The sequence below is a fragment of the Heteronotia binoei genome, chromosome 17 (genome assembly GCF_032191835.1).
Source record: "Heteronotia binoei isolate CCM8104 ecotype False Entrance Well chromosome 17, APGP_CSIRO_Hbin_v1, whole genome shotgun sequence".
Lineage (NCBI taxonomy): Eukaryota > Metazoa > Chordata > Lepidosauria > Squamata > Gekkonidae > Heteronotia > Heteronotia binoei.
In genome coordinates this window covers 33,380,488-33,400,420 of record NC_083239.1, presented here as the reverse complement: position 1 = coordinate 33,400,420, position 19,933 = coordinate 33,380,488, and the positions used below count along the sequence as shown (strand labels likewise).

At 45.0% G+C, this 19,933-nt stretch overlaps 1 protein-coding gene across 1 annotated transcript; it reads left to right on the top strand.

Moving 5' to 3' along the window:
* Positions 1-6,540: 6,540 nt before the first annotated feature.
* On the top strand, positions 6,541-19,478 carry LOC132585769 (alpha-tectorin-like). The gene is made up of 6 exons (XM_060257655.1): positions 6,541-6,607; positions 12,412-12,542; positions 14,496-14,777; positions 16,009-16,146; positions 17,272-17,431; positions 19,027-19,478. Exons 1-6 carry the CDS (start codon positions 6,541-6,543, stop codon positions 19,476-19,478), a joined length of 1,230 nt encoding a protein of 409 aa, XP_060113638.1.
* Positions 19,479-19,933: the final 455 nt, after the last annotated feature.

The window sequence follows — 19,933 nt, the reverse complement described above, 5'->3', positions numbered from 1 at the left end:
TCCAAGAGCTTACCGTAGGCTCTGTACGAAGAGTCCTATAAGCTCCAGGAGGATTGGCTACACCAGAGAGGTGTGTCCTAATATGCAAAAGAGTTCCTGTTACAAAAAAAAGCCCTGGATCTCTCAGAATAAGAAGTAATTTCCACACAATAAAGATCAGTTTCCCTAGAGGAAATGGCAGCTCTGGAGGGCAGACTCTGTGGTATACTGTTGAGTCAAGGAGAAGCAGAGGTCCTAGAGCAATGTCACATCCCTATGGAGCTCCCTTCCCTCACAAACTCCATCCTCCCCAATCTTCACCCCCAAATCACCAAAAATTCCCCAGCCCACCTCTGGCAACCCTACAGACGTTTCCCTTTCAGGCCCAGGCTAGCCTGATCTCATCAGATCTTGGAAGTCAAGTAGGGTCAGTCCTGATTAGTATTTGGCTGGGAGACCACCAAGGAAGTTCAGGGTTGCTCTGCAGATTCAGGAAATGGCCATCCACCTCTGTATGTCTCTTGCCTTGAACATCCTATAGAGTTGCCATAAGTCAACTATGACACTCTACCACCAGCTAGCAAAAGCCAAGGGGTCTGGGTATGCCATTTTGAACTACCTTTGCACAACAGAGGCAGTCCTAACACACCATCTTAGTCACCATCTTTCTGTGGAACAAGCCCTTGCACAGTGATAATCCTTGATGCAAGAATCACATCTTCTCAGGAGGACTCACAAACATAGTCCTTTCACAGTTCTTCTGGGTCACTTGACTGCTGCTACTCAGAGTCCTATCTAGAGCTGCCAAACTCAAGGTGGGGCCTGGAGATCTCCTGGTACAATAACCAACCTTCAGGTGACAGAGATCAGTTCTCCTGGTGAAAATGGAAATAACAGAAAAACCACTGGAAGCAATGAAATTTACACAAATGTGTATAAATACGTTTTAGTGCAAGCTTAAATGAAACTTAAACAAAACAACACTAAGGAATACTGAACTTTCAACATATGAATTTTCCCACAGTCTTTCAGTAGCCCTGTAAATTGTCTTCCTTCGAGTAGACTCAGTTATGGGTGAATGCTTTTTTCCTCAGTGCCCGACTCCTAATGATGTGGAGAGAGTAAGGAAGGAACCGCTTATGAAAGGACTCCTCATGGTTTCGATCACTTCGTCAGCCTCCTTCTCCCGATGTTACACGGAGCCTCAGCTCAATTTTTTCAACATGGGTCTACACATGCTCTCATCAGTTGCTGCCACAACTGAGTCTACTCCAAGAAAGCCGATTTACAGGGCTGCTGAAAGACTGTGTGGGAAAATTCACACGTTGAAAGCTCAGTGTTCCTTAGTGTTGTTTTGTTAAAGTTTCATTTAAACTTGCACTAAAATGTATTGCTACACTTTTCTGTGTAAATTTCATTGCTTCAGGTAGTTTTTCTGTTATTTCCATTGATTACACTGGTTCCAGTTGTTTTGATCATCCCCTGGTGAAAATGGCTGCTTCGGAAGGTAGACTCTATGGCATTGTACCCTCCCCATCCCAAAGCCTGCGTAATAGACTCTATGGCATTGTAAGCCTCCCCATCCCCAGACTCCACCCTCAAAGCTCCAGGGATTTCCCAGTCCAAAGTTGGGAACTCTAACTCCTCCTTTCCCATGCACCACCCCCAAACCTTCCAGGAATTTCCCAAGCTGAGAATGGAAACTGTAGCAGAAGAGGCCCTGGTTATTATTTTTTTCCCTGACCAATCGGCAACCCTTGGTGAGGGAACGAGGTGACAGTTAACTATTAACAAGCAGGGCTCTGGTCTGCGGTTCCAGGCGGATGTACAATCTGTCTCCTTCAGCTGGGCCATTGTTCTTGCACGCTATGGGACCTGAGGACCCTGTGGGCCCCATTCTTCTCACCTTTCAAATAAAGAAAAGAGGACCAATCTGGCACCAACAACTGGCTCCCTCGCAGGACACAGTGACATCTCCATCTATCAAGAACCGGATGTGGAGTTCAAACTCTTCCTTAAGCACCAGCAAGCACAAATTGCCCATTAGGGAAAACCAGTTTGGCTTGTTCCTGTCCCTTTAATGGAGGTTTGATTTGCAGCAAGATGAAGACTTTTCCATTGCATGGGGCTCAATGTGACCAGTTTCTCGTTCTTCCTGACCTAACTGCTACTTTAAAGAGTGAGGTAGAAGAATTTTGTTCAGCACCAGTGGAACCCTTAAGCACAGACAAGCCACAAAGCAGCTACTGGGATATTTGGTTAATATAGCAGAATTCCCCCAGTCCTAGAAGCATAATACCGAGTGCAGTAGATAAACCACCCAAGAAGTATCTTGCAAAAAAGGTAAGCTTACATTTATTCAAGTAGATCCAGATCATGTTCTTGCAGCCAAAAAGAGAGAAAGAAAACTAATCTAAAGAATACTTTCCTTATGACAAATGGCCAGCATTTTCAGCATCGGGTGTGGGAGTTTGAGGGTATTGTCTCTGCAAGAGAGACCTGCAGAGAAATATGTCTGCATGGAAGGCCATGTAAAACAAGGGAGAGGACAAAGAGAAAGGGAGGGAAGGGGTCAAAGGACAGCTCTCAGATTAAGAGAGGCATCCAATTCAAGGAGACAACACCTATGTAGTCTTAGTGATGTAGCACACACACATACACCCCCCCCCCCCCCACCAAACAGCCAGACATGCTGAGTTACTCACTCCAACAGCAACTCAGGGAAGGACGGATATGAAGCTGTTTTATATTGAGAGAAGGGTTGCCAAATCTGGTTTGGAAGGCTGTGGTGATTTGGAGGTGGGGCCTGGGGAAGGAAGGGGAGAGAGCCAGCAAGGATATGAGACCATAGACCTCAACCTTTGAAGTTGCCATTTCATATGTATTACTCAATGTAGCAAAGTTGCACAGGCATGAAAGCACGGTATCATGGGCACTAAAGAACCCCAAGCGAGTTCATTGCAAAAAAGGTAAAACGTACATTTATTGATGTAGATACAGTTCATAGCCAGGGGGAAGGAAGGAGAGATGCCTAATCTCAAAAGGAGGATTTTGCTCTGGCATGAATGACCTGCTAATCTGGTAGCATGCATTTGCAGGTGAGATGACAGGGCTTCTACAGAAGTGCCCTGTAGATGTCTCCTGCAACCTTCCACGTCCACAAAGGGCACAGGAAGAGAAGGAGGAGTCAGAGAGCAGCTCCCAGGTTATGTGAAGAGAGGCAGGGGTTTTTGTTTTTGTTTTAACAGGGATGCACAGGGACACAGTCCCAGCTGACTTGGCATCAGGGGGTGTGACCTAATATGCAGATGAGTTCCTGCTGCTTTTTTTCTACAAAAAAAGCTGAAAAGAGGCATCTCATTTGTTAAGAAGATAACACATACAAGTAATAATTTCATTCATTTACTTTGCTTGAATGTGTTTAGCAATTGAATTGTCTTTCTTTTGCTTATTTTTCGTATAGAGTGCAATTATGGTTATAGAAATACATAAATACAAGTTCAGAACTTTTTAAAAAGAAGATAACACATACGTGCCTCTAGAGCAGGGGTGTCAATCTCAATTGTTATGAGGGCCAGATCTGACACAAATGAGACCTTGTCAGGCTAGGCCATGCGTGTCATAAAATGTAACACCAGGTAGCAGAGATATTAACTTTATAAAGGACTCACACAAGCACAATTAAAGATTTTTTAAAAAAATCTTAAGATAAAACACTTAAAACAGTAGTACTTAATCTTAAAGGTGCTTTCTTGGTATCTCTTCCATGGGATCCAGGAAACTGGGCAAAGGAAGCTCTGGCTCTTTCCTTCCTTCTCCAGGGGCCCAGGAGGGGGAGGAGCCTCAGCCAATAGAAGGAAGAGAGGCTTAGCTCAGTAGCTCTGCTGTGCAATTGAGAGAGTCTGGCAAAGCAAGCTCTCTCTCCCTGCCATCCTCCCCAAGGGAGAAGCCTCAGCCAATGGAGAAAATAAGAGGTTTTGCTCTGTAACTCCTGTGTGATTAAGCAAGCCTGGCAAAGCAAGCTGTGATGCAGAAGGAAGCAAGAGAGAGGGAGAAGGAAGCAGACAACAGCCAGTTGCTTGGGGGCCTGATAGGAGCCCTTCGGGAGGCTTATTCGGACCCCAGACAACACGTTTGATACCCCTGGTCTAGAGTGATGTAGTGCCACCTCCTCCCAGTTTCCAGGCATGCGGAATCATCTTACTCTGACAGTGTCCTCCAGAGGAACTGATCCTTTCCTTTTATTTATTAGTTTCTTTGACCAGTGGTCTTAAGCTCAAGATAAAACAAGACAGTAAATACAAAATAAATTATAAATAATTTAAAACCAAAATAGATTAACAGCAAGGAAGAAAACCAATAATCGTGATCACAGGACATAATTAAATAATATGAAAGAATACCTAATATTAATATAAAATTCTATAAAACTCTTTAACGTTGTAAAATTAGACTTTAAAAGCTTAGTACATAATAACAGCACAACAAATTTCAGAGGTGTTTTAAAGAAAGCACTATTGACAGATATTTTGCCACTGAATAAGTTATTTCAGGGTTCACATCTGGCAGCAGTAGGTTTGTCACCCCAGGTTACACAGGAAGTTGATGTTTGTGTAAGACAGGAGTAGTCCAAAAGGATCTGGGCACAGTCCACTGATGGCAGAATAACGTAAGGTGATCTAGTGTCTCTATTATACCTGATGCACAGTCACACAATCAGTCTGAGTATGCGGGGAACTGATCCTTGTAGTCTGAAGTCATAATTCCAGGAGACCTCCAGGTGCGGCGGACAATCCACAAAAAATATCTAGTTTCAGAAGCATTGAAAGGTGTTTAAGTGCAGTAAGTCCATAAAAGTCCAGAACCCTTGACTGAAGAATGGTACACTCCTAACTGGGATGGCCGTCCTCTTCCACTGAGCGCGTAGCTTCGGGAGGGATGCACATGGAGCGGTGAAGGAGGTAGGGGACACCTGCCTACCTAGCCAGATCAGCCGAATCAACCCTCATGATCAATGGGGTGGCAGATGTCACAGCCAGCTCGCCCTCACATCCAAAAGTCCAGAACAAAAAAAATGAGATAACTGTATGCTTCAATGAAGAAATTATTCAATCGTCTCTTATAACAGCCTCATTGAACCTCCATATAAATCCTGGATAAACCTTTAGTAGCAGACCCTCCAGATGAATCCTGGTACAGAAGAACCAAACCCAAATCGACAGGCCCTGATGACAAGAAAGTTGATTGGTTCTGCTTGTTTCACATCAATCACTTCATCTTGGTCAAAACTTCCAAGACTTTATACACTTAAACACCTTTAAATGCTTGCGAAACAATAAATTTTTGTGGATTGTTATTTTTCAAAAATAATTCTATCAGTATTGAGGTTTTGGATTACAGTTTATTTATAAGACACATTTATGAGTTTTGGTATACTGTAGAGCTGTTAGTTATTTTGGATTATCTTGGTGTATCCTCTCGTTTCAACCTCCAGGGGGTGGCAGGAAATCTCCTGGGGTTAGAATAATCTTCTGGCAACAGAGATCAGTTCATCTGAGGGGAAAAAATGGCCACTGTGGAAAGTAAACTCTATGGCAATGAAGTCCCTCCCACCCCCAAACGGCGCCCTCCTCAAGCTCCACCCCCCAAAATCACCACATAATTCCCAACCTAGACCTAGCAACCCTATCCATTCTGTCTGACCCTAAACAACGAGGGTATGAAATCATTATTCAGCTCTTTATGTGCACAGCTACCGCTCTCTGCCTTGCCTGTTACAATGTCAAGGCTTTCCCCCCTCAATACCAAACATACAAGATTTAATTTTTTAAAATTATGCAATTGGAATATTTGCATCTAGAGTTTGCCAGGAATTGAGTGGGAAAGTCTGAGGAAAGCAGAACAATACACATCTGGCCACATATCCTGACATGGCCTGGGTTGATAAATGACTCTATTCATGAGGACTTCAGTGTCCAGGATCTGAGGCGAGTTGTACCTCCTGAGGAAAGTTATAAAATCCCCTGTGTTGCAGATGGAGATCATGTGAGTGAGTACTATGGGCAGGTGACCTGAGGAATTCTGAAGGACTGCTCTGTGTGGACACCAATGGGAGGCTGGTAAGAGCTTTTGAGAGGGACCAGACGGAGAAATTCTCCAAACACTGCAGTGCTCACGAGCATTCAAACGCACATTCTCCTGCTTCGAAATCTGCTGTGTTCCCAGCAATGTTCCCTCTAAGCTGCAGAGTCTTGTGAGCAAAAAAATTCTACTTTGTGAGCTACTGGCATGAAAGTTGTGAGCTACCGCATACATTACTGTGCTCTGGGGTCATCCTTCCTGAGCTAAGACAAAAATCTGTGAGCTGGAGGCTAAATATCTGTGAGCTAGCTCACCCTAACTCAGCTTAGAGGGAACACTGGTTCCCAGTTATGGAGACCATTTGGTTTAAGAGGGGGTTAGAAAAAAACCAGGCGGAGTGGATAAATATTGAAGTTGGAAGATTATTATTCATTATTAATGCTCTAATGTTAATGTTAATCAGCAAGATTAGAGTTGGTCATGGTGGTGGAAAGTGCCATCAAGTCATCTCCTGCTTATGTGGTGGTGACCCTGTATGCTTTTCAAGGTGAGAGATGTTCAGATGAGGTTTTACTGTTGTCTGCCTCTGCAACCCAGCCCTGGTATTCCTTGGCAGTCTCCCATCCAAATACCAACCAGGGATGGCTCTGCTTAGCTTTTGAGATCTGATGAGACCAGGCTACATTGCATCATCCAGGTCAGCACAAAGTTAGAGTTATCCAATGTTTATTCATTTATTTGGCTTATGCCGTGCCTTTTTCCCCACTTCCCCATTCACTTGACATCATTCTCCTCTGCTCCATTTTATCTTGACAACAACCCTGTGAGGTAGCTGAGGCTGAGAGTGTGTGACTGGCTCAAGGTCACACAGCAAGTACCCATGGCAGAGCAAGGATTCGAACCCAGATCTCCTTCACCCTTGTATGACACTCTAACCACAACATAAGACCGGCTATCAATAGCAGACTCTGGTCCTGCAGCTTTAGTACTCATATAAAAGGGAAGGATTTGGGTAGGAACAATTTTTCTCAGCCCAGCAATCGTATTCGCCTTGTGAAGCTTCCTCTGTCAGAGCACCCACTTATGAAGAAAGCTACAGAATTCCTGTTTTGTCTTGCAATTCTTAAAGGCACAGCTACTTTACCTGGAAAAGCCAACTCTATTTGAATAACATTGAAATATAGAGAAGGGGCCTCAAAGGTCATCTAGTCAAATCTCCTTCACAATGCAGGAAATTGACAGCTACCTCTCCCCACTCCCCCAGTGACCTCTTCCCTATTGACTAATACAGGTATAACCTTTGGGGGGGGGTTGTTTAAAGCTATGAATCTTTGATCATGGATCCCCCCCTTTCTTTTTCCCTTGCTGGATATTTAAAAAGCCAATAGATAGCTCTGCGGCAAAGTGTATGGTTTGCATGCAGAAGATGTTGCATTGAGAGTCAGTTTGGTGTAATGGTTAAGAGTGGTGGATTCTAATCTGCAGATCCAGGTTTGATTCCCCACTCCTCTTCTGCATGCAGCCTGCTGGGTGGCCTTGGGCCAGTCACAGTTCTCTCAGAGCTCTCTCAGCCTCACCTACTTCACAGGGTGTCTGTTGTGGAGAGAGGAAGGGAAGGCGATTGTAAACTGCTCTGAGACTCCGAGTGAAGGGCAGGGTATAAATCCAATCTCCTCTTCCTCCTCTTCTTCTTCCTCCTTCTCTTCATTGTCTTCTTCCTCCTCCAGTTGCTAGTATCTCCCATTAAAAGACTTCAGGTATGCAATTAGGGTGAGTATGAGAACTGTTGTCAGACAGAGCTAGGGTTCTTATCTATAAAGAACTGCAAGCTGTCTTTGTAGGATTCTTGTTAGTTTCAGACTAGGAGCTGAGAACTGTGAGGGGTGTGCGGACTCTTATCTGGGAGAACCAGGTTTGATTCCCCACTCCTCCATTTGCACCTGCTAGCATGGCCTTGGGTCAGCCATAGCTCTGGCAGAGGTTGTCCTTGAAAGGGCAGCTGCTGTGAGAGCCCTCTCCAGCCCCACCCACCTCACAGGGTGTCTGTTGTGGGGGAGGAAAGTAAAGGAGATTGTAAGCCACTCTGAGACTCTTTGGAGTGGAGGGCGGGATATAAATCCAATATCTTCTTCTTCATCTTCTTCTGACTAATGGCCACCCCAGAGGGTTTTCAAGGCAAAATAGAGGTGGTTTGCCATTGTCTGACTCTGCATAGCACCCTTGGGCTTCCCTTGGTGGTCTCCAGAGGTGGAATTCTAGCAGGAGCTCCTTTGCATATTAGGTCACACACCCCTGAGGTAGCCAGTCCTCCAAGAGCTTACAAAAAAGAGCCTTGTAAACTCTTGGAGTTTACAACTACGTGTATTTCAGCCCACTGTATCCTATCCCCTTGACTGAAGAAGTATGCATGCATATGAAAGCTTACATTCTGAATGAAACTTTGTTGGTCTTAAAGGTACAACTTGACTCCTACTTTGTTCTCTCACTTGCTCTGTTAGATAAAAAAACCTCCAACTAGTCTTCAGGTCTCCCAGACTGTTTCTGCTACGAGAAGCAAAGGAGAGGGTGCAGTTATGAGATCTTCTCTTCCTCTGCTCAGAGACCTCTTAATACTTGGTAAGGACACCAGAAAGCACCACAGATGGTTTCCTTTTCTTTTTAAATAGAGGTGTTTCCCCTTCCCAAGCCCTGCCCTCACCAGGCTTTTATAGGGATAGCTGGTTAACGTAGTAGAGCTTGTCCTGCCATCGAAGCAAGATACTGAGTGCGGTAAATAAATCTTCCAAAAGGTACATTGCCAAAAAGGCAAACTTACATTGATTCACATTCAGGCTGCAGTCATAAGAAGCCTAATCTGAAGAGTACTTTCCCTGTCACAAATGGCCGGCTTGCAAGGCATCATGTGTGTAGGACTATGAGGGCATTGTCTCTATCTCCATGGAAGGCCATGTAGAGAAAGGGAGAGGACAAAGTGAGAAAAAGAAGACGGGTCAGAGGGCAGCTCTCAGGTTAAGACAAAGGAAAGGAAAGGTCCCCTGTGCAAGCAACAGTCATTTCCAACTCTGGGATGATGTTGCTTTCAAAGTGTTTTCACGGCAGACTTTTTACAGGGTGGTTTGCCATTGCCTTCCCCAGTCATCTACACTTTTCCCCCAGCAAGCTGGGTACTCATTTTACCAACCTCGGAAGGCTGGAAGGCTGAGTCAACCTCGAGCCGGCTACCTGAAAACCCAGCCTCCGCTGGGGATCAAACTCAGGTCATGAGCAGAGCTTAGTACTGCACTACTGCAGCTTTAACACTCTGCATCAAGACAAAGAGAGGCATCCTATTCAAGGAGATAACTCCTAAGCACCCTTAGAGTGCTGTAGCGTCCCCCAGTGTCTGAGCATACTAAATCACTCGCTCCAGTGCTTCTCCTTGGATGTTTCCCAACACAGAGCTGGCAACCTTACGCTGGACTGTTTTGTGTAGTAGTTATAGCACTTTTGGAGGGGGGGGGGGTTCTTGTATTTTCTTGTAATGTTTTTATTGATCTTTGAGCATAGCTAGAAGTGAGGTTTAAAAAAAACCATATAAAAATGAAGATAAATCTGTACTCTTGTGGATCTTTCCACTAACTTGGTCTCCCTGGCTTTAGCAACACAGGTGCTGTTCCTGGGAGAAGCAGCTGATGCAGGTAGGATGGATATAAATATCGTTACACTGGAAGGAAGGCAAAACTGAAGAGCCTTTGCAGAATACAAGCAGGGCCAGCTCCGCCACAATGAAAATAGACAATTGCCTAGGGCGCCGGCCTTCATATGACTCGGTGACATTATCAGTGCATGGGGGGAGGGGTGCTAGAAGTTAGCCTTGCCTAGGGTGCTAGACAGTCTAGGACCGGCCCTGAATACTAGGAATTTATGTTGGTGAAGAGCAATGTTTGTTGTGTTTTAGAGAACTGTTCTATATTTAGCCATGTATGTAGTCAGTGTGGTGTAGTGGTTAAAAATGTCAAATTGGTATCTGAAAGATCTGGGTTCAAATCCCTGCTTGTGCCAAGGAACCTGCTTGCTGGGTGACCTTTGGCCAGCACAGCCTAACCTATTTCACAGGGCTGTAGGGAGGATGAAATGGGAGAGAGGAGAACAATGTTAAGCAGCTTTGGGTTCCCACTGGGGAGAAGGTGGGGTACAAATGGATTAATTAAATAAGTAAGGTTATCTTTTGCCTTTCCATGAATAAATTCACAGCTCCGATGGCTCCCAGAAGAAAGTGTACATAAAATAATCTTTCTGAGGACCATGGTACGGACAGTTCCAACCTCAAAATCGGGATGCAAAGATACAAATGCATGCGGATAAACATATCCCTTGCTCCCTGCAAGCACTAAACCTGCCCACATGATCTTATCGGGTTCAAGAAGTAGGCTTCGAAACTGCTGTGCAGGATGTTTGACTGCTGAGCAAGTTCAAGTTTTGTGGGGGGGGGGGGGGGGTTAAAGCCATTCCTCGTAATTGTGTTCTGCTGCGGACACAAAAACATTACATGGTGTCAGAAGCAGCCCAAAGCATCTTCAATTACCAGTTCTTAAAGATGTTGCATAATGAAAGATGCCCTCTCATTGGGTGCTGAGGATTAGAAGAGATTTGTTCAATGGCTTTTGCAGTTGCAGTCAGGGTTGCCAACCTCCAGGTGGAGGCTGGAGATCTCCTGGGATTACAACTGATCTCCAGATGATGGAGATTAGTTCCCCTGGGGGGAAAGGACTGCTTTGGATGTTGGACTCTGTGGCATTATGCCCCAAACTTCACCCTTCCTAGGCTCCACCTCCAAAATCTCCAGATATTTTCCAAGTGGGAACTGGAAACCCTAGATGGGTGGCTATTAGCCACAATACTCTTCATGTTTGGTGGAAGGAAATACTTTGATTGGGAGGCAGTTTATATAGGACACATTACTCTGAATTTGGAGTTGGTTGGGTGTCACCAGGGGTCGTTTTGTAGAGAAATAAGTGGTGGAGCTCATCCAGAGATTGTTATGCAGCTGCACCTACTATTCAATGGACAAGATGGGGGGGAGGGGAAACCGTCAGAAAGGTTCAGGAGCTGAGCTCCTGTAAGCACCTGCTGAATTCAAGGCCTGGGTGTCACAGATTGATACTGTTTTTATTTATTTATTTATTTATTTAATGAACTTATATCCCGCCCTTCTCACCGAAGTGTCTCAGGGCGGCTCACAACATAATGATTCATACAATTCCATTTAAAACATTTACAGATACAATAAAAGCATAGTTAATAAAACAAGATAAAATAAAGCCAGCGGTCTATAAGAGCATTTTGCTCCATCCAAAGATGTTCCATCCGAAGTATCAGTTAGGTGTTATAGGCCTGCCGGAAGAGGGCTGTCTTGCAGGCCCTGCGGAACTGCCCTAGGTCCCACAGGGCCCGCACCTCCTCCCTTGCTTTTCTTGGGTGGTGAGGAAGTGTCCCTAATATAAAGGCCAGTACAGTCTTCTCACAAGGTAACTGATTCAGGGGAATCTTTGGAATTTTCAATCACATGAAAGTTGGGAGCCACAACCTGAAGACAGCACTCTGTCCCCTGGAGGAACTTCTGTAAGGAAGCTAAATAGTGGCACGGTACTTAGACGGATGTATTGTGTAGCTTCTTAACTGAAAAACAATAGTTGCCTTTTCCCCCTAGATCAGGGGTGTTGAAATAATTTGTTATGAGGGCCGAATCTGACATAAATGAGACCTTGTCGGGCCGGGTCATGTGTGTCATAAAATGAAATGCCTAGTAGTGGGGAAATAAATTTTATAAAAGAACAGAGACAAACACAATTAAAGATTTTTTTAAAAAAACAAACATAAAACATGATTAAAACATTAACATTCATTGGTCTTAAAGAGATATTTTCTTTGAATCTCTCTCATGGGATCCAAGGAACTGGGTAAAGGAAGCTCTTTCCTTCCTTCCGCAGGGGACCAGGAGAGGGAGGGGCCTCAGTCAATAGAAGGCTCAGTAACTGCTGTGCAACTGAGAGTGCCTGGCAAAGCAAGCTCTGCCTCCCCCCTTCCTCCTCAAGAGAGGAGCCTCAGCCAATGGAGAAAATAGAGGTTTTGCTCCATAGCTCTTGTGTGATTGAGCAAGCCTGGCAAAGCAAGCTGTGTTGCAGAAGGAAGCAAGAGAGAAGGAGAAGGAAGCAGATGATAGTCAGTTGCTCAGGGTCCTGATAGGAGCCCTCCGAGGGCCTGATTTGGCCCTTGAGCCACATGTTTGACACCACTGCTCTAGATATTGTGCAACTGTCTAGTATCTTCCCGATTCTCTTTCTGACTGTCACTCCTAAATTCGTTTTTCAGACACGTTGCTCTACCCATATGGACCCAAATATCAGGACACAAGAACCCCTAAGGCAGATGATGGGGCCTCCCCTCCAATTCCCATCTCTGAGGACTTCTACTTCTTTACCCAGAAATTTCGGTCTCTTTACGTAAGTCTCATCCCAATTTCTGCAGCACCCATAAATTGGAGCGTCCAAGAGAGGACTTCTTGCCTACTCAGCATGCCTAGGGGAATGATGAAGAAGAATTAGTGCTCTCAGTTTTTCTATGGCTGCTAAAGTGCCTAATCTTTTTGGAAGAACGGTGGGACAAAAATTGGATCAATAGATATTAGAAATCATGCGTATCTCATTGAATTTGTTGGTAGGGTTGCCAGTCTCCAGGTCAGTGGCTGGAAACCTCCTGAGGTTACAACTGACCTGCAGGCAATAGAGATCAGTTCACCTGAAGAAAATGGCTGTTTTGGAAGGTGGACTCTATGCCATTATACACCATTGAAGTCCCTCACCAAACCACACCTTCCTCAGGTTCCACCCCCAAAATCTCCAGGTATTTCCCAACCAGGAGGTGGCAACCCTATTTTAAAAGAAAGGCATGCAGTGTAATCCCAAAAAGAGTTACCCCGTGATCCCCAATGTGTGACCATGGGCACTATTATGCCTGCCTTCCCTGTTTTTAGAAAGTAGCAAGGGCCAGGTGGGACTTCCACCCAGCAAGGCTTCTGATTGGCCACTGGAGATCTGATTGGCTGTGCAGATTTTTTTAAAAATGTTCCTTTGGCAGCAGCTGCTACAGTAGCCCAAGAATCTTCCCTATGTACATGAAGGTAAGCTGTGGCAGCCATTTGGTAGCTGGCTTCAACTCCTGTGTCAGCCATTTTGTGGCTGTGCCCAGCATGTTCTGTCACAATTCCAAATGTGCCACAGACTTAAAAAGGTTGGAGACCCCTGACTTCCACCCTTCTGAGGCCACTGACGTCAGTATGAGAGCTAGTTTGGTGGTCTAGTGGTCAAGACCAGTGGACACTGATCTGGAGAACCGAGTTTGATTCCCCACTCCTTCCCAACATGCAGCCAGCTGGGTGACCTTTGGTGCATTTACACTTCACTAAATAATGCATTTTACATCTGGATTTTTGCTATTCTTACACAGTAAAAATCCGGATATAAAACACATTATTTAATGTAGTGTGAACACACCACTTAAGTCAGTCACAGTTCTCTCAGAGCTCTCTCAGCCCCACTTTCCTCACAGGGTGTCTGTTGTGAAAGGAAGGAGACGGTAAGTTGCTCTGAGACTCCAAGTGAAGGGCAGAATATAAATCCAATTCTTATTCTTCTATTGATTTGGAAGGATATAACCAGGCCTCATTTTGGGCAGGAGCTCAAAGGAGTGGAGAGCCAAAACCTCTAAATTTTATTGTGCTCCTTCTTTCTTACCCCCCCCCCCAAAAAAACTCTTGCTTCTGGGCTCCATTGTTCAAACCCCCTGTGAGAATTTTGCTGAACTCTTAGATTTGACAAACCTTCTAATATTTTTCCCCACAAAAAAAATGAGAAATGTTACAAAACATATAAAACAGAGTGACGGATGGAAATCTTCATCGTGCCACTGTGGCCACACAGGAGAAAATAATTTTAGAAGTATGATGGGAGTAAGCCTTTATTATGACAACGATAATTGTCATAATGCTGAACTGATATAATTTAGTCCACCTTCTGGTGACGTCAGGGGTGGGGCATATGCAAATGAGTTATGCAAACGAGTTGTGCTAATGAGCCCCGGCACCTCTTTTTCCCTGGTTATAATTCTGCTTAGGATTGTGCTTCTATTTGTCTGCTTCATCAGCTGTGCTTCTATTTGTCTGCTTAGGATTGTGCTTCTATTTGTCAGCTTCATCAGCTGTGCTTCTATTTGTCTGCTTAGGATTGTGCTTCTATTTGTCGGCTTCATCAACTGTTAAACTCTTGTTGGGATGTACTCTTTTGGATGGGTGTTTTTTTTTGAAAGGTGGAGCACTCAGTGCTGAGCCACACTTGCCATGTGAATTAGGCACAAGTCTGAAGCTTGTGCTAACTTGCCTTCTCTGTTCGCTCCCCTAGGTGAACAATAATGGGGTGGTGTCCTTTGACAACCCCGTCAGCCAGTTCACCCCCGATCCTTTCCCACTGACTGACGGCCGGGCGTTCGTTGCCCCGTTCTGGGCTGACGTTGACAACCGTATCACGGGCGAAGTGTACCACCGGCAGAGCCGAGACGAGCAACTGTTGAAGAGAGTCACAGCTGACATCAATGTTTACTTCCCGAAAGAAACTTTTGTGGCCACCTGGGTCTTTGTGGCCACCTGGGACCGGGTGGCTTTCTACGGATCCTTGTCCTCCAAGGTAGGACTCTTACATCAGGCTTTAGGGAGCACCAACCCTTCATGCATATATAATCTAGGCCGGTGTGGGTTCTGCAGGGGTAACCCAGTTATAAAACTTCCAAGACAAAAGTATCTTGAGTTGTGGTGTGAGTTCTTTACCTCAAAACCCGCTACACCAATACAGTGTTTCATATCTAGGGTTGCCACCCCCTGCTGGTGGAGAGGGTGTGATTTCTCACCCCTGGGCCCACCCCCCTGCTACCAATCAGCTAGTTGTGTGGGGTGTCTTACCAGCAGTGGGGGAGGCCTACACCAGCACCTCAGCATTGTCACCGGCAATGCAGCAATGTCACTTCCAGTACACACCAGAAGTGGTGTTGTCACATCACCAGTGATGTAGGGATACTCTGGTATTTGGCAAAAACTCTATGGTAAAAATGGCTTCTATCATAGAGTTTTTGCCCAAATACCAGAGCACTGCTACATTGCCAGTGACATGATGTAACTTCTGACATGCACAGGAAGTGCCAAAACAACCCTGTGGGGGATTTTACGCAAAGAGTGTATGACTGGTTCAAGATCACCCAGCAAGTTTCCATGGCAGAGCAAGGATTTGAACCTCCCACACTTCAACTACTACTCTACACTGGTTCATTAGTTTTAAATTTTCTATGCCACTCAGACAGTTTGGGTCAGTTTTTGACATGAACAAATATCACCGGAACCAGTCCATAGGATTTTGACTATAGGAGTTTCATATGTGCCTTGCAAACTCCATTGAAGTAGGACCTGTTATTAAAACCTGTGCACAAAAATGGGCTTTTCCTGCATTCTCATTTTCTTCACTTTTAAGCACCTGTTTCTTTGCTCACCTGCCCAGTTCTGCATTTGTTTTGCTCCCTCTAGGGGTTGAGTTGATATTAGCTCAGTTTATGTCACACTGTTTGTGTTACATCTCACTGAAGATTTAAACTGCAGGTTTTTATGTTGGACATAAAGTGATGTAATATCAGCCACTAGAGGGGGCAAAACAAGTATGGAACTGACATTCCCCCCACCCACCCAGAAACTTGCATGCAAGGGAAGTGAGAATGTAGAATAGTCCAATGTTCAATCAAACAAATTGCAAAGCAATTTTGAAAGTATCTTTAGTTAAGGTTGATTTATAAATCTCACATGTATGGCAGTTCTTTTGGACACTTCCTTCATCATAGAAGCTATCCATTCTTTTTGGTATTTGTTCTGCGTAGGTGAACACATTCCAGGCTGTGTTGACCTCCAATGGCCACTTGTCTTTCATAATGCTGCACTACCAGGACATCCAGTGGACATCGGGGAAAGCAAGTGGGGGAGATGCATTCACTGGCCTAGGGGGCACACCTGCTCAGGTAGTTCCACCTGTGATAAATTTATCACCTGACCCTCTCTTTTTCAGCACCGCTTGTGCAAAACCATTGTACTGACTGTTCAGGTTTTGACAGTATGCTTTTCTGATGCTTGAATAGATTGTCATCCATGTAGTCCATCTGATTCTCAACCTAACAGCAACAAAATGGGGGTGTGGAATGATGAGATATTTGGGGCAATAAAGGGGATACAGATAGGCTTCCCAATTGCCAGGCCCCAGTGGGGAATTCTCTGCCCCAGCTCCTGCCCTTGAGACACCGAGGAGCGAGAGAGAGAAATGGCCCTAAAGGGTCACTCTAGAGATTTCCATGTCCATGTCCAAATTAGGAGAAATTCCTAGACCATTATCCAGAAATGGCATCGCATCCTCCTCAAACCCCACCCTCCCTAAGCATGCTGGGAACCTTACATGACATTCGGATCAAAAGAGCCAAAACCCAAGGTCAGCACATGATTAGTCACAAGGATCTCCTCTGACATGAAAAAAACCACCCTAATTATTAAAGGGGCTGAAGCCAGACAGCAATACAAAGCAGTGCTACTTTGGAATGTGCTGTTGTACCCAATGGCACTTGCTCCCAAGAAAGTGGTCTTAGGTCCAAAACGGGGCTATCAAACAGTGCAGGCCCAACTACAGAAGCACTCTTCTGTTTCATTAGAGTCAATAGGCTTAGAAGGGTATAACTGTGCTACGGATTGCACTCAAAATATTTCAAAATTTTCCAGTTTGGATAAGAAAAAAAAAATCCTCCTTGCACATCAATGAATCTCTTTGTAGCTATGTATATTTTGCCGCGGTCTGCTTGAGATTACAAGTTCCATAATTTGTTATTGCTCAGTGATACAGGCTTTTATTATGAAGCCCCCCCCCCGCCCCCCAAAAAACCAGTTTTTACAGCTAAATATGCTCCCAAGGCCATGATCTGGAGCATAAAGCAGTTCATGAAAATACAGAAGCTGGCAGCCAGCCCTTATCTGTAAAAGAAGAGATTCTCTAGACTGACTCAATGTCGGATTTACTGGTTGATTGATATGTGCAGAAGGAGGTTATCAGTGAACAATATCTTCATCCTTTGATTATGTTCTTTCCTCTCTTATTTTCTCAGGCTGGATTTAACAACGGAGATGCCAAAAACTATTTCAACATTCCTGGGTCTTGGACTCCAAGGATCATTAATGTCAGTTCAACAAGTAATGTCATGGTCCCTGGGCGTTGGGTCTTTCAAGTGGACATCTTTGCAGTGCCCAATGGCTGCATTTATAAAGGTATGGTGAATTCTACTCGTTAAGAACATGTGATCCATGAAAGATCAATCTAAAGGTCCATTTAGTCCAGAAATTTGTTTCCATTGCAAAAGAGGTCAGCCAGATGTCTCTGAGAAGCTTCCCACTCAGGGCAAGGAGACAATACAACCTGTTGTTTCTGCCCAGCATATAGTGTTCAGATGTCACAACAAACCATAGTTTGTTAATATATGACTAAGTCTGGGGGTCCATGAAGTTCCCCTTCTATCCCTCCAAGGTCCTGCCCCAATAGAATTAAAGAATTGTGGGTGGGTTTTGCAGCAAACCATAGTTTGTTCTTGTACCTGTATCACAAACTGTGGTTTATACTCATCATCATTTTATTGCCCTTACACTGCAGGATATTATAAGATGTGTCACTCATGACTGACTATTTTAGCAACCTTTTGTTTCTCCCCCAAAGCAAAGATCCAGTCCTGGCTTTCCTCCACTTTACTGGAGCAGGAGGTGCTTCAGAATAACCCAGGGTGCATCCAGTTGGAAACAGGGTGCATCCAATAGGAAACAGGGCCCAGGGGCATCCAATTCGAAACAGGAGGCATCTAACTGGAAACAGGGGGCATCCACTTAGGAAATGGGGGCATCCATTCATCCATCCATCATAGGAGAATGCTTTGCTTCAGCCTCCCAGTACCTTATTATTGTCTCTAGTGCCCACTCTCCGTTCTCAAAATTCTGCAGGATTTATAGGAGCAACACGGATCTGCTGCAAGAGCTCTTTCCTGCTGAAAGTAACATTGAACATTCTCAGACAGGACTTTTGTAGCAGTTTTTGCTTCAGCAGAGTTTGCAATGTGCATGTCATAGAATCACTGAGTTGGAAAAGCCATACAGGCCATCTAGTACAACCCCCTGCATGTAGTAGTCTGTATCATATAAGAAGAACATCAGAAGAGCCCTCCTGGGTCAGACCAGGGAGGGTCCATCTAGTCCAGCATCCTGTCTCACACAGTGGCCAACCTGTTCCTCTGGAGGGCCACCAACAGGGTACAGAGGCTGAGACCTTCCCCTGATGTTACCCGCTGGCTCTGGGATTCAGAGCCCGACTGCCTCTGAATGCAGAGGTTTCCCTCAGTCACCATGACTAGTAGCCATTGATAAACTTATCCTCTGTAAATCTGTGTAATCCCCTTTTAAAACTGTTAATTCTTGTGGCCATCCCTACATCCTGTGGCAGCAAATTCCAAATTTTAATCACTTTCTGGATCAAACTAGTGGCGTAGAGTGGAAAAGCTGCAGTACTGCAGTCCAAAGCTCTGTTCATGACCTGAGTTTGATCCCGGCGGAAACTGGGTTCAGGTAGCCGGCTCAAGGTTGACTTAGCCTTCCATACTTCCGAGGTTGGTAAAATGAGTACCCAGCTTGCTGGAGGGAAAGTGGAAATGACTGGGGAAAGCAATGGCAAACCACCCTGTAATAAAAATTTGCTGTGAAAACGTGATGTAACGACACCCCAGAGTTGCCAACGACAGGTGCTTGCATAGGGGTCCACCTTTACCTTTTTACAAACTCTTTGCAATTACTCCTCAGAACTTGCATTCTTTTTCTTTCCCTAGCTAACTTCCTGTCGTTTGGTGCCATCATCTGGAGTGACAATACCTGTGAAAACAAATGCCAGTGCATTTCCGATGGCAACAGGGTGGTGTGCCAGGCTGGAAAATGCGCATCTGATGAGATTTGCCAATCAGCTTCTTTTTACTATCTGTGCCAGCCAATGCATAGAGCGACATGCCAAGTTCTGAGTGGATGGCATTACACTACCTTTGACGGGCAACTTTATCATTTCCAAGGCTCCTGCACCTATGTGCTGTCTCAGATGTGTATGCCTTTGCACAAACACAACCTGGAATATTATCACATAGAGGCAGATATCCTGATGCCAGAAACAGACCTGGGAGCACCACACATCGAACGCTTGCGCATGATGGTCTATGGGCAGGAGGTGGCCAGTATTATAGGTACCACTGAACACGTCCTAGTAAGTCATCAGAAGTATGGTTCTCTTTGAGTCGATATTGTGCGCTTCTTTCCCCATCCTTTCCAGTTATTGCTTTGTTCTTTGTTGAGAGCCAGTTTGGCGTTGCAGTTAAGAGCAGAGGACTTTAATCTGGAGAACCGGATTTGGTTCCCCATTCCTCCGAATGCAGCTGCTGAGTAACCTTGGGTCAGTCAGAGTTCTTTCGGAGCTCTCCCAGCCCCACCTACCTCACAAGATGTCTGTTGTGGGGAAAGGATTGGACTTGGGAGCATGTGCATGCAAACTTGGTTATATCATTACAGAGACCCACCTGTTCACCTTAACCAGAACACAGACAGCAGCCTCATACCAATAGACCATTGGCTCTCAGCCAGTTTAGTATAGTGGTTAAGAGCAGCAGACTCTAATCTGGAAGAACTGGGTTTGATTCCCCACTCTTTCACATGCAACCAGCTGGGTGACCTTGGGTCAGGCACAATTCTTGA

Excerpts from the sequence above, each read along its gene's own strand:
- LOC132585769 (XM_060257655.1), top strand. The coding sequence starts at position 6,541 with ATGGTGGTGGAAAGTGCCATCAAGTCATCTCCTGCTTATGTGGTGGTG. Across the intron at positions 14,778-16,008 it reads ACGGATCCTTGTCCTCCAAG|GTGAACACATTCCAGGCTGT; the intron begins GTAGGACTCTTA and ends TGTTCTGCGTAG. Across the intron at positions 17,432-19,026 it reads CAATGGCTGCATTTATAAAG|CTAACTTCCTGTCGTTTGGT; the intron begins GTATGGTGAATT and ends TTCTTTCCCTAG.